Source organism: Oryctolagus cuniculus, chromosome 16 (genome assembly GCF_051225735.1).
Source record: "Oryctolagus cuniculus isolate XC-2025 breed Fujian yellow rabbit chromosome 16, ASM5122573v1, whole genome shotgun sequence".
NCBI classification, from domain to species: domain Eukaryota; kingdom Metazoa; phylum Chordata; class Mammalia; order Lagomorpha; family Leporidae; genus Oryctolagus; species Oryctolagus cuniculus.
This window is the reverse complement of record NC_142882.1, coordinates 48,850,764-48,865,572: the sequence shown is the minus strand read 5'-3', so window position 1 is coordinate 48,865,572 and position 14,809 is coordinate 48,850,764. Positions and strand designations below refer to the sequence as shown.

The 14,809-nt window shown below is 40.7% G+C and overlaps 1 protein-coding gene across 3 annotated transcripts in view; it reads right to left on the bottom strand.

Moving 5' to 3' along the window:
* The window catches only part of ITGB8 (integrin subunit beta 8), a 90,594-nt gene that overhangs the window by 74,417 nt on the left and 1,368 nt on the right, over positions 1-14,809 (bottom strand). The window contains exon 1 of one of the 3 annotated variants that reach the window (XM_008261487.4): positions 13,416-13,536. Coding sequence (XP_008259709.4) covers positions 13,416-13,521 — 106 coding nt within the window. The 5' untranslated portion in view covers positions 13,522-13,536. 3 annotated transcript variants of the gene reach the window in all.

Sequence of the window (14,809 nt, the reverse complement as noted above, 5' to 3'; positions counted from 1 at the left end):
GTCACCCTCTCACTAGAAGTCATGCTGTAGGATCTCTCTCCACTTCTCAGATCACCGAGTAAGCAGAGGTAGCTCAGCTTGTCTACCCATTCTCATCTATAGCTCTATGATTTGTCCCCAAATGACAACTAAGCCCCTAACTCTGGTTCCCAGTTTCTGTGCTCTCATATGCACTAGGAATACCTGTGGTTACTGATTCCTTGGCCTCTGGACAGCCCTGAAGCTCTTGGACTCACATTTCCATGCCAGTAATGTAATGAATCATGGCCTTTTTATCAAATACGCAATGGGCACATCCTTGTAGGCTATTGGTAAAGCCCTCCCAGACTCTACAACTCCCTATCAGACTTCCAGTGTTCATGGGATGTCTCCTGTGATCTTTTGGGTGAAGATGATCACCATCTATCTGGGAAACAGCCAATAACCTGGACTTCTATAAGTACCTCATTGTGACCAGCCTGGGCTCTTCACATGCAGGCTTCTCAAAGCTCTACAATGGTGAGCTGGCACTCAAGGGTAACCCAAATTCCTCCGAGGAAATTCATGTAGAAAGAAGAATGCCATTATGTTGCAGAGGTGGGCTTCCAGGTGTTGAGATAATTGGATGTTTCTTGAGATTCTTCAGGGTGAAGATATTCAAGGAGGTAGATCAGTGAGTAGCCACTTCTAGAAGATCAGATTGTGATGTACTCTGGACTCTCTGTTCTTTAGCACAGGGCCAAGAACATCCTCACATGGGAGTTTTTGTTGAAAAAGATTAAACCCAAAGGAACTGATAATTATCTAGTGTAGGAGAAAAAAAATCTCATGCCATCGGAAGTTTATCCTGAGAAGAGGAGGAGTGTAGCTTGCAGTGATAGTTCTAACTGACCCAACATTTCTCCACTGCCTAGGGGGCAGCCCTTGTCTTTGTTTCGAAATCAAACGCATCTCTGGGAGGAAACATTTGGCCAAAAAGCCCTAATGTCTGACTTTTCACTTGCTCACAAGTCAATCTGCGTCCCAACAAATCTATCACTAGATAATCCAGCCCCCGGAGGGGTGCTGAGCTCTGGCATCGCTGAATGTCAGCCCCGCCTGTGTATTCACAAAGCATGTACCCACGGCGTGAGCATCGAGCCCCATGCTGCAGCTGCACTGTCCTGCCTTCAGCTGTAGACATGTGCTCAGGAGCCCCCTCCTCCTCCTCTCCCAGGTCATCACAGTCCCACTGGATCCCACCAAGCTGTGTGTGGCCTTGGCTTCTTCACAAGTCATCACCACGCTACAGCCTCTAAACTAAGGACCGTTCCTAACAACATTTAGTTCTATTTCTGTCACTAGTCTCAGATGCCAGGCACTGTGACTATATAGGTCATCCCATACTGTAGGGTTTGCATTCTAGCTTGTTGTAATGGAAGCACTTAACAGTAAGGACCTTTCTAAGCAAAACTTAGGATGTGTGAAACTGACTTCCTTCTTGAATGCATTTGTTTGTTTGTTTTTTTTTTTCCAATGTTACTACCTTCTAGGTGAATTTTTTGGAATGTAAGCTCCACCTATTATTTGTAGATAATTTGTAGAGGATTTTCTTTTGCAAATGATGACCCACTTGTGTTCAGTTCACTATCAAAATCCAAAGCAAATGCACACCAAGACAATGGAGCAATACCTTGGGAGGTATGCCTCCTGCTAAAAAGACCAGCTCTGTGGTTTTTCTGCCAACAATACAGCTCTGTTACAACAACTTCTTTGTTTCCAACTAGAACAGCCAGTTCCACAGCAATTCCTGGCCACCCCACAGTTTTCTTGTATTCAATGACCAGGCGTAGCCAAGCCTGGGTTCTTTATCCCTTCTCCGGCAGGCAATTAAGGAAGACATTCCTCACTTTGGTCATCCTTAAGGTACATGGACTCCACCCAACTCTTGAACAATTTTGAATTTCTCCTCTAATTATTTCTTTGTTTGACCTCAGACTATTCCAGTGCTTTTCAGAGTGTGAGGGTAATCCCTCATTCCATAGGGATGAAGCTTTCTACCCGGCTCCTTTCCCTACATGGAACCTGCAACACTGCCTGAAAAATTACACTAAGTATAATAACTCCCACTGAAATCAGGAAACACAGCTTATGTCCGGAGACATATTTGTAGTTCAATTCCTAGGAATGGATCCTGGGACCATTAGCACACATGGAAGTGTAGTACTTAGATTCACCATGAATGTGTCTTGATATTCTAATCCTTTCTATTTTAAGAGGAAGTTAAGCCCCAAACCATGTGAAATATCAAAACATTCCCAGCCAATACTCACAGTACAGCTCACATATCTAATAAGATCTAATTTTCACAATTCTTTAGAGCTGAAATGTATCTAGTCTTCCATCTTCTTGTCTTTATTACCAGCCCTTCTTCCCACTCCCTGACTCAGTTTCTCCCTTGGAGAGATTTGGTTTGGGCTAGCCCTTAACAACTACTCTAGTCTCTTATCCTAGACTAGCTAGGGGCTGCCACCATTACTGTTATTAATGTTATTATAAATGGACACTAAGAAACAGTGACTTGATCAGCCCTTGTCCTGAATGTTGATGAACAACTTAATACTTTATCCCATTTAGTATTTTTTTGTTCTACTTAATACTATTGGCTGAACTCTTTAATTAACACACAATTATTCATAGGTGTTTAAATTTAACTGAAAAGTGATCCCTGTTAAATATAAAAGTGGGAATAAGAGAGGGAGGAGACGTACAGTTTGGCACATGCTCAAGCTGACTTGCCCCAAATGGTAGAGTTAGAAACGTGCCAGGGGATTCCAATTCAACCCCATCAAGGTGGCATGTAACAATGCCATCTCACTAGTCCAAGTGATCAGTTTCAGTTCATAATTGATCATAATGATAGGATTGAGAGTCAAAGTGATCACATAAACAAGAATAGTGTCTGCTTATACTAACTGATAGAATTAAAAAGGAGAGAATGATCCAACATGGGAAGTGGGATACACAGCAGACTCATAGAAGACTCATAGAATGGCAGATGTCCTAAACAGCACTCTGGCCTCAGAATCAGCCCTTAAGGCATTTAGATATGGCTGAAGAGCCCATGAGAGTATTTTAGGCATGGAAAGCCAAGACACTCTGGCAAAAAAAAAAAAAAAAAAGCCTAAATGAAAGATCTCTGTAAGTGAGATCCCAGTGGAAAAAATGGGCCATCAAAGGAGGTACCTTTCTCTGAAGGGAGGAAAGAACTTCCACTTTGACTATGACCTTGTCTAAATAAGATCGGAGTCGGCAAACTCAAAAGGCTTCCATAGCCTTGGCAACTCATGACAAGAGCCTATGGTGATTACTGACGCCATAAACAAGAGTGTCAGTTTGTTAAGTCAACAACAGGAGTCACTGTGCACTTACTCCTCATGTAGGGTCTTTGTTCTTAATGTGTTGTCCAATGTGAATTAATGCTATAACTAGTGCTCAAACAGTACTTTATACTTTGTGTTTCTGTGTGGGTGTAAACTGTTGAAATTTTTACTTAATATATACTAAATTGATTTTCTGTATATAAAGATAATTGAAAATGAATCTTGATGTGAATGGAATGGGAGAGGGAGTGGGAAATGGGAGGGTTGCAGGTGGGAGGGAGGTTATGGGGGGGAAAAAGCCACTGTAATCCATAAGCTGTACTTTGGAAATTTATATTTGTTAAATAAAAGTTAAAAAAATTATTATTATTATATCAATCTTCTAGAATCATCCAACTGCACCATTACTGATCTGGAATGACAACAGACTCTGTGTATGACAAATGTGACAATATTTGTCAATTTAAAACAAAACAGCATCAATTAATCTGGCAAAGAGATATGTTTCTTTAAAACCATCACAATTTACATAATGACTCACTGATAAGGCCAGCACCAAAGGATGCCTTTTAACACCTGTTTTAAAATTTGGATTTTTAGTACTGTGAATGGATAGCAGTTCCCTGTCTTTTGAAATCATCTTAAGTATATATAATAGCCAATAAAGTCACTGTAATTTAACATTATGATCTTAATTTTATTTATTTTGGTTGGGGATCTTTTTACATGACTCTGGAAAGATACTTATATATTTATATTTAATGTTATGATTTCCCAGCAAGAACTGATCCCAGCACTTTTGTTCAAAGGTGTGACTGTTTTAAATAAATTAAAAAATCCTAGAGGACAATATTTTGACCTTTATTTCATTTTTCCTTGCTGTGTGAATTACAGTCATTTTCTTCCTGTGAAAATAGACAGAAGGTCACATTGTGATTGATTCTAAATTGAAAAATTGTTCTTTTACACCACGAAGGCAGTGTGGCAGTGTTTTCCCAAATATCATTCATTTAAATATTAAATATAACATACTAAATAATATTAAATATAGTATAAATGCTAATTAATCTGACCAAATTTAATTCATTCATGTCAATAAAATGTTCTTTTCTGTGACAGCCTTTATACTAATAGAAGGAAATAAAGAGTCAAACTGAATTAACAATATACATCCGCTAGACTGTAACACTACTTGCAAAACAGTAGAACTCAGTGTCATCTGTATATAACCTGGAGCTTCCTAATGAGATTTACTTACTGAAATATATAAGCACCTTGACATCAGGTAGGTATCCTTATGCATTGGTTTCTGGTGCTTTTGTTGTTTGTCCTCTCTCTCTTTGCCCCAAGAATATGGAAATAATTATGGAAGTCTGCCCCTAACTTTTTCAGGGCCAAGAGCAATAGTACAAATGGCAGTGAGCAGAGCAAGACTAAATATTTAACTGCTACACACCAGTTAAACCATTAAGTACAGAGCAAACCATTAAGTACAATAGCTTCTCTCTACCTTCCTTGATAAATATACATTCATAATGAATGACCTAGAAGACTAGATCTGAATTTAGAATTAGCAGCTCCTTAGGTGTCTTCCTGAGAGCTTGGCAATACTTGGAAGCTTTGCCCCTCCAGCTCACCATCTGCCCCAATTCTCCCCCACCTGGAGATTTATTCTGCACCACAAGGAGGCTGTTGTTTGTTTCACCTGTATGGACACACCTGCCTGCACATCTAAGTCTTCTCCACTTCTCTTCACCGGCCACTCTGGGCTACTCTCACCTTGGGTTTGGCACAGGGGTGGCATGGTTTGCTCACAGAAGCAAGGCCTTGCAAGTAGCTTGGGTGATCAAGAAGGAGGTGACAGAGTCTGGATGGATGGATGGACAGACCCCATGGACATCTTGCCCTTGGGTGGGGCCGTGGCCAGAGGAGGCTGGAGCCCTTGTGCCCTTGGGAGGCAGACTGTAAAAGGGACTGAGAATTTAAATCAAATCCACATCAGAGTCCCTTTAGTTATTAGGAAAGAGATCTTGAGGAAGCCTTTCATCTTTTTGATTAGTTTGCTTACCCATACAATGGAATACCAATACACAGAGAGTTATGAACAGGAAAGGATATATTTCCAGATTAAAGAATATTTTGTATTTTCACATGTGTCCAAGAAGGTTCCTGGCCTATAGGTAATGCTCCACAAATTTAACTATTTTTGGTATTTTAAATCCCAAACTCAACAGTGCTGTCATAAAGCTGTAAGCATTTTAAGAACATTTGCATAACTAATGATTAAATAGAATAGGATAGAATTTTTTTAATGTTTTGTTGAAAATGCCTAAAACTTCATGTCTGTTTAAATAAAAACTCATTTAAAAATTGACACGCAGAGGAAAGAATCAGAATTACTCATCTTATTTAATTATCAACAATCAAGATAATTATAAAATCATGAAGATAAAAAAAGTTACGATAAAGAAGATTAAATACGACCAGATCACAGCTTTCGATCTTTGACAAAGATTTGTTTTAAAGGCCAACAGATGGCTTTGTGGAGAGGACCAGGAAAGCAGACACAAGCGTCCTTTATGGTGTAATCCACAGTGAAAAGCACCCTTTACTTCTCTAAGTTCAAATTCTAGGGAGGATTAGAGCTGATTAGGGCATATTTGCTTAGCTGCCCAAGTTCAAACTGCTCATACTGTGCTCAGTCATTCAGGAGTCATTTATTTCAGACAGTTGGTTAAGGTCTACTGCCTGCAGGCATTGAAGACAGAACAGGCACCTTCCCTCCCTTCTGGAGACAGGACAAGAGGTGTGAGATGGCTGGCATGTGGTGCACCTGCAGCAGTTGAGGCCCCGTGGCAAAGCCTGAAGACAGAGTGCAGCCATGGAAGGACTCTGAGCAGGGAGAGGAAGTGTGGACAAGGTTTGAAATGCAGGCTACTTTCCAGGAAGCTCACATAATGAGGAGTAACTTGGGCTTTGTCTACGCTACTCTATTAAAGGAGAGGATGGGTTTAAGAAACCATCATGGACCAAAAACTTGATACATATTAAGAATCACCATTTCTCTTTAATCATCTTATCTGGGATCATTCGCTTATCTATACCCTTGTTGCCCTTCACAGATAGATAACTCTTCTACCTAGTCCTCCATGAGTTTCATTATCTTTAAGAGCAAAAGAGGAAAACATAGTCTTATGACTGTTATCAACTTGGAAACTTTAACATATCATTTTTCACTTTTTCCAGGAGATGCTAAACTCCAAGAAAGACTATGAAATGCCTTATATGGCCAAAGAAGGAAAACATTCAAAAAATTCAGTGTCATGTTATAGGAGCTGTCTGTTCTGAGTAGTGTGTGTATAAGAACCACCTGTCTTTCTCAGGTCAATTTAATGACTTTGCATCATTTTTTTTTTACTTGCATTTACCTCCCTCTGTGTGTGTATCTGCATGTATTCACACATGCACATGCACATGTACATGTATGTGTCCTCTTCTATTAAAAGGTAAACCTCAGTTGGCGCTGCGGTTCAATAGGCTAATCCTCCGCCTGTGGCGCCGGCACCCCAGGTTCTAGTCCCAGTCGGGGTGCCGGATTCTGTCCTGGTTGCTCCTCTTCCAGTCCAGCTCTCTGCTGTGGCCTGGGAGTGCAGTGGAGGATGGCCCAAGTCCTTGGGTCCTGCACCCCATGGGAGACCAGGAGGAAGCACCTGGCTCCTGGCTTCGGATCAGCGCAGTGCGCTGGCCACAGCGGCCACTGGGGGGTGAACCAATGGAAAAAAGGAAGACCTTTCTGTCTCTCTCACTGTCCACTCTGCCTGCCCCCCCCCCCAAAAAAAAAGAAAGAAAAGAAAAAAAAAGGTAAACCTCATGAAGCAGGGGCTTCACTTTGCTCTCTGCTGTATTCCTAGTGCTTCAACAGAATTTTTGATGTCTTGGCATCCGGTTGTTGCTGAAGAAGGCATAGTAGTAGAAGCCTTTAATCTAGCATGTATGGAATGCCATGTTCTCAATGACTAGTCCCAGTGGATGTGGTCAATCACTATGAATATTTAATAGCCAAAGAATACCTACATTAGTCAATCTATGTGGAGTAAAATGGTAGGAATCTCTTATTCAATATGGAACCTAGACCTGTAACTGGATAGCTCTGAGCAGGGAGAAACATGGTTCTTTGATGGTGGAAGCTCACTCTACCATGACTTTGTCCCTTTGAGCACTTTTGATGGAACTGTTTCACAGCTATGTAGCAGGTCACTCTCTTCCTCCTTTCCTTTCTGTCTCAAAACACAAGTCATGCACCTCTATGACACATTGGAAATCCAATGTGTTACAGGGAGAAGTTTTATTTCAGGTTATTCCCATGAAGCCATGGGTTTTCTCATCCCTTCTCACTCAGAGATAAAAGCATCCTTAGTGAGGGGTTCTCGGGGTGAGCTGAGTGAGTGCAGATGCTTCAGGAAGAGGAATGCTCTGACCGGGTGCTAAATCTGAAGTCTCCTCTCCACCATTACTCAGTGTGGGCAACAAGGTTACCCAGGGTGGGGTCACCAGTAAGGCATGTGCAGCAAGGTCTTCTGCCATGGGGCAGTCACACTGTAGGCACCACGTCCAGAAGTTCTTTGAAGAAATCATGATCATGATAGAGTCCCAACCCTCCCTCTTCTACTTAGAGGCTAGGTGATCTCTTCTGAGCTCTAGGACTATAACCCTACCTCTCTCATGGTAATGCCATAAAGATTAATTTAACACAGTGACTCATTTGCATCAGTGCATGGCTCAGAGCAAGAGCTAATGCAGTGTTTGTGCAATTGCATAAGCATTCCATTTCTTTCCACGGCATGCAGAAGCCATTCATTTGTACTATCTTTAGGATATAACTGGAAAAGTTATAATTTTAGAGATTAACAATTAGGTCACATCTTAAAAAAGTCCATTAATAGCTGTTCAATTTAGTAAAATGCAATATAAATTAGTATAACATGTTATTTTTCCTATAGATTAGTTTATAATCACTAAATAGCTTCCAGAATATACTTCATTTACAACTAAGAAATATATGAGTACAGAGGACCTCACAATCCTCCTGCAAGCAAAACTCCTTTAAATGTGTAGACTTGGCTGCCACAGGGGCTAGGGTTGGAGGACCAGGAAGGATTGAATAAATACAATACAAATTGGTAACAAAGTTGCGAGGTTGTTCAATGAATATAAAATAAAAAGACTATGTCCTTGCATCAGCTGGGCAAGTACCATTCAAGAAAATCACATGATTTTTATATAAGACTTGCTTGTCAAACTAACAGAAAGGATATCATTCCAAAGACTGAGGATTTTGGAAAACAGGTGCTTTTGAAAGATGCTATGAGCCCTTCTGAACAAGTATACACAACAGAAAGAATCAAAGGCAACTCAATAAAACTTGATGTCTGGCCGGCGCTGCGGCTCAATAGGCTAATCCTCTGCCTGCGGCGCTAGCACACCGGGTTCTAGTCCCGGTCAGGGTGCCAGATTCTGTCCCGGTTGCTCCTCTTCCTGTCCAGCTCTCTGCTGTGGCCTGGGAGTGCAGTGGAGGATGGCCCAAGTCCTTGGGCCCTGCACCCCATGGGAGACCAGGAGGAAGCACCTGGCTCCTGGCTTTGGATCAGCGCGGTGCGCTGGCCACAGCACGCCGGCTGCGGTGGCCATTGGAGGGTGAACCAACAGCAAAGGAAGACCTTTCTCTCTGTCTCTCTCTCTCACTATCCACTCTGCCTGTCAAACAAACAAACAAACAAACAAAAAACTTGATGTCTACATAAAGTCTGGCTCTATATGCTAAAGAACTTTAAATCAAAATAGCAGCCTCTGACACCCACACGAGTGTTCAATAAATTGGCCTTTGGTGGGGGATGGGTGGCTGAACACCAAAGTGAGGAATTTAAGACCAAGTGATTTGTACCTGGATAAAACTTACCCAGACTCTGAAATGTTAAGGAACAAAGACCAGGTGACCCTGTATCCTTTATTTTCTGTAAGGAAGTTTCACTCAAAAGTGGGGGGCGCCAGCATCCCATAGGGATGCTGGTTCTATTCTGGCTGCTCCACTTCCAATCCAGCTCTCTGCTTACGGCTGGGAAAGTAGTATAAGATGGCCCAAGCCCCTGCACTCACACATGAGAGACTTGGAAGAAGCTCCTAGCTCCTGACTACGGATTGGCCCAGTTCTGGCCATTGCAGCCATTTGGGGAGTGAACTAGCAGATGGGACCTCTCTGTCTCTCCCTCTCTCTGTCTCAAATAAATACATAAAATCTTTTTAAAAAAAAAAAGGAATGTAGGAAAACAAAAAAAGTATTGTAGTATTGCTATATCATAAGCTTTCTCAGATCTCTCAACAATCACATTTAAATGAAATTTATTATATTTATCTTGTTAATAACCTATATTAACTGTTATTCAAAAATTTTCCCTTCTTTTCTGAGCTATACCTTTTTACTTTTTTTGGTTTAATACTAATTTTGTTTATAGTCTAAGCAAGACATGATTAACCTGAGTAAATAATATAATACCTTTAAAACTTCAACATACATTTTAAAATATGCCAAAATTATTCTGAGAACTTTTTTATACCTAATCAATTCCACTACTTTTTAGGATTCCATATGTGGTTTTAGCACCTGAGAAAACCTATACTTTTCAAAATTCTCCCAAAAAAGGAAGTTGGAAGGCTAACCCTATTTTATGAATTCTGAATGGCTAAAAAAATTACAGCAAAATTGGCATTATTCAGTAAACTAGGTCTTCCCTGCATTCATAGTAAATGTAGAAATACTTTTAATTATTTTTCTAGAAGAAGACTGTTATTTAATTTATGATCAAATATACCAGAACACAATTGTTCAGTTCACCTTGGTTACAAAGACAACAGAGGGCAAGAAACCAAATGAAGCTTTGTCTTGGAATGTGAACAGGGCATCAACCTGAGATAATACTGAGAAGAAATTTACTTATTTATTCAAGAACTGTATGCTGAGTACTTTTCACATGGCTGGCATTTTCTTATGAAAGAGAACAAAGTCTCTTTCCTTGTGAGCTGTATTTTCACTTCAGGGTTGGCAGGTTGGAAGAAGGACAGTAAGCAAATGGACACATACATATGAAAGGATGCCAAGGGCCCCCTCTGATAAGGTGACACCCGAGTAGATGTTTGGAAGAAGCGAGAGAGGAGTCAGCAAGACATCCCAGGGAACAGCGTTCCAGGCAGAGGGAACAGAAGGCTCCAGAGTGGAGGCAGGATTGCGCTTAGTGCATCTAGGGTGTAGCAAGGAACAGTACCGCCAGAACAAAGAGAGAGGGAAAGAGAGGATAAGGAGATGAGGCCACACAGTCAACAGAGCTAGCTGCCCGTAGAGTTGTGGATGCCGTGTGTAGACTTGGCCTTCAACCACGCAGCATGGAGAGTTCTGAGAGGAGAAGTGACGCCGGTTCTGAAAACTTGAATCTGGCTGCGCTGTGAAGTAGAGAGGCCACTGAGCAGGCATTTGAGAGGCTGAGCCAAAGAGGGTGGCATGGACCAAGGTGGAGGCAGTGGGGGTGATGAGCTGACTGTGGAATGTGAGGGCGAGGCAGGAAAGATGAGAACACGGTGTTAGCCTCAAGTGCAGGGACACTGCTGTGACATGTACTGAGATGACAAGGATTACGAAAGGAGTACTCTTGGGAAAGAAAACAGGGCTTTCGGCTTTGATTGAATCTGAGCTGATTTACACACAGAGTTAAGATGTTGAACTGATGTCTGTTCTTATCACTGTAAGAGGTTGCACTGGGCAGTTTGCTGAACTCTCTGCAGAAGTCAGCACTGGAGATTTGTAGCTGCGACGTATAAGCCTAGAAACGGCATCTAAGATCCAAGACTGAGTCAGCTCACCTGAAGACACACCAGCTAAGGAGAAGAGAAATTCTAAGGAATGAATCCTGGGATGTCTCTACTTTTGGAAGTGGGAGATGAGAAAAAACCAACACCAGAGATGAAGAAGGAGCTTACACAGGGCAGTGTGGGTTCAGGATGCCAAGGGGAGAAGAGCTGCCATGGAAGATAGGTCACAGTTGTCATGTCACTGACCAATGACAGGTCCAGCAGGAGGAAGGCCAAAACTTGAAGAGGTCACTCTGATCTGAAGAGAGCGGGGCTGCAATGATGACAAAGAAAGCCTGACTGCAATGGATTCAAAGAGAAGCTGCTAAAAAGAATTGGAGCTAGAAGTATGGACACTTCTTTCAAGGACGTGTAGCAAAAGGAGAGTGAGGGATAGGAAAGGCGAGATACTGCAGCACATATAGACACTGCTATGAGCAATCCAGCAGAGGAGAAACGTGGATAATAAAAGAGACAGAGGGACATCTTTACAATCACAACTTTCCCAAGGTACACCTGCTGGGATCCCACTGGGATAAAGTATTTAACGTGTGTCTGGGGGAGTGGATTTATTCCTGTTATTTTTGTTCCTCTTCATATGCATACATACCAAAAAAGCTATCAGATACACATGCTTTTCAAGAAAAAGATTTTTTTAATGGAACCAGAATAGACACATTGAGCTGTAAGTGGCTGAAACAGTGACTGTCTTTCCTCTTTCTCCTCCACAGTTCCTCCCTTAAAAGATTGTGAACACTCTGGTGGTCTTAAATTTCATTTTAGAATTCATGTTTTGGAAATTAGTGAGAATGTGTTTCTTATCCAGGAGTGCTTCAATTTACTAGATATAGTTTAGGATAAAGTAATATGAGAATTTTGCTTCAAAATAACTTAGTTGGGGGAAAGAGATGAGCTGGGTGGGAGCAGCAATGGAAGAATTTGGCTTTGATTTAATGATAACTAAAGCCAGGTGATGGACATAAGATGGGTTCTGATATCGTTCTCTCTCCTTCTGTATATGCCTGAATTTTCCATTACATAATATTAAATATTAAAAGAAACACAGGGTCACTATCATAGTTTTTCACCCAAATTTCATTAAGTGGCAAATTTCAGATATTGCTAACAAGAGAAGGAGCTGTTTGGGGGCACATAAAATTTTCTGGTGTTTTTCAAATCATATCAACTACTTTGCTTTTGTATACGTAGCAAGCATAGACGACCTTTTAAATGATCAGAAGTCAACTCTGCTGCTTTAAGATAGAATTAATGAGTGTCCTTATGCAAGTAATGTGGAAGACAAGCTGTTTAAATGAAGCCTTGGCTTTCTTAAATATCTGACTACTTTAAGTAAGCATAAATAACCCTGAGAACACTTACACTATGAAATATGTTTTGAGGAAAGTAAGCTACGGTCACTAAGGCATGCTAATTTAGTTTATTGTCATTTCAGAGAACAAATAGTGGAGAGTTGAATAGATGGTGAAATTTCATGGCAATAATAGTTTCCACATTTTAAAAAGAAATTGTGATTTCTGAAATCTGTCACTCATACAGCTATATAAAATTTTAGGGAACAAAAGTTCTTTCCTAACCCTTTAAAATAAGCGAAAGTAGTATCAACAGAGTCGCTACATCAATTCTCCATGTATTAACACCAGGTAGTCTTTATGTTTTCCGGTTAATCATTAATCAATTTCTAATGTTGTTGTTTCTCTAACTGTTGAAAATTTCCACCAGGGAAGTGAAAACTAATTTTCCTCTTCATAAGAAACACTTGTATTTTATGAAGAACACCCTTCTGCTCACTATTTGTTCATCATTAAATGCACACTATGTATCTGAGACTTGGAAACGCTGCTTTAAAACGTAAACCCAAAGTGACATTGTTCTCATAGAGCTTCTGGTCTCTTTTGTGTGGCTTTCTTTAGCCCTCATTGTTTTCTTGGTGTAAACTACTGAGCATGGGAACAAGATTTCCTTTGTAACTGATACCTAAATTTCTATTCTGCTTTAAGCATCTAATTTGCACTGTGAAGACATATAATTTGAGACTTGTAGCTCTATCACGAAAGTACAACAGTTTACACTGATCTCTAATTTTCTGAGTTGTACTGGCTATAATTTAAATTTTTTGCATGTTTTTAACTGCCATGCAAATCACTACACATCACAAACCTTTGTACATTGACAGAGTGGGTAGGGGGTGGTGGTAGGAAGGATGCCTTGTTCTGATTTCAGATAAGCATTCTCCTTTCAGGTCTGCAGGTGCAAGGAGGCCCATTCAGAAAATTTGCTTCAAGACAGTCTGGTCCCTACTTGGAAATACAATGCTGTTACACAAGAACTGAACTTATGTTCACAAGCACAGTGACTTTAAAAGAAAAAATTTTAACCGTTTTTAGCAAATTCTAGAGACAAGTAGGACTTCTTCCTCTTTAGTATATATTGGGAACAGAATACACTCTATTCTGTTTTGGTTATTTTACTAGTGTTTACTAAATCTAGAAAAGTACTTTATTACTTATTGCAACAGGATGGAATTATGCACAGTGGAAAATCTGCTGAAACAAATGCATGTTCCATTTAAGAGATAATTGATAATGAATGTTACTTTTTCCTTTGCCTGAAGTTTCACTTAGGTTATAAGCCAAAAAGCAACCGCAAGATAAAAAATTTACTCTGCCTTCATTTCAGATCACTGAGTAAATCTCTCTGAAGCAAATATTAGACAACTGTATACGCAATAATTAAATGAAGATAGTTGCTTGTTTCTATTATACACCCTTATTTATAAGGTTAGGATTTGACCGTTTTAATTAGCTTCAGGCAGAAGCTTGGCACATCAATTCAAAGCGCAGGAGTATTGGTCCACCAAACAATCACGATTATTCATTGAGCTTCCCTTGAACCAGAGGGATTGGAGTTAAGTCTCTAATAACATATAAAGACTTAGGGAGCAAGCAGAGAAAAAGTGATTAAAAAAAACTATTCACTACATTGGTAAGAATAAATATTTTGCCCACATGGAAAACCCAGTAAGAATCCACGGTAAACTGATGGTTATGATGTTTATTTACGTTGTTTTATGATGTGCTGACAAGCCAATACTACTACCTCACATTTGATTTTGACTGCATAAGAGACCCCAAACACCTTATTCCTGTATTATCTGACTTGAGCTTTCCTTTGTGACTTGGAGGGGGTACTAACACCCCCATTTTACAGATGAGAAAAACCAAGTTTAGAACACACTGGCTTCTCCAACTTCAGGCAGCTCCTACCCGGGCGGACAGCCTGCACTGGTCAGTCCTGGTCCAGGATTCTTGGAGACTGAGCTCAGGGAGGGATTGAGTAGCTGGGAAACCGACTTCTTTATTTCATAAAGCTGCAAGCAGGGCTCTTCCTTAAACGCCTTTACTTCATTCAAACTAAGCAGAGAAAGGAAACTTCTGTGTCGAAAAGGACCTGTCCCTCTCAGCGTCAGCAAATCGATCCACCGCCTCGGGTCAGATACAAGGTAGCGGTCAGTGGACCCCAGAGCTGGAAGGATGGGCGCACGGGGACCGAGG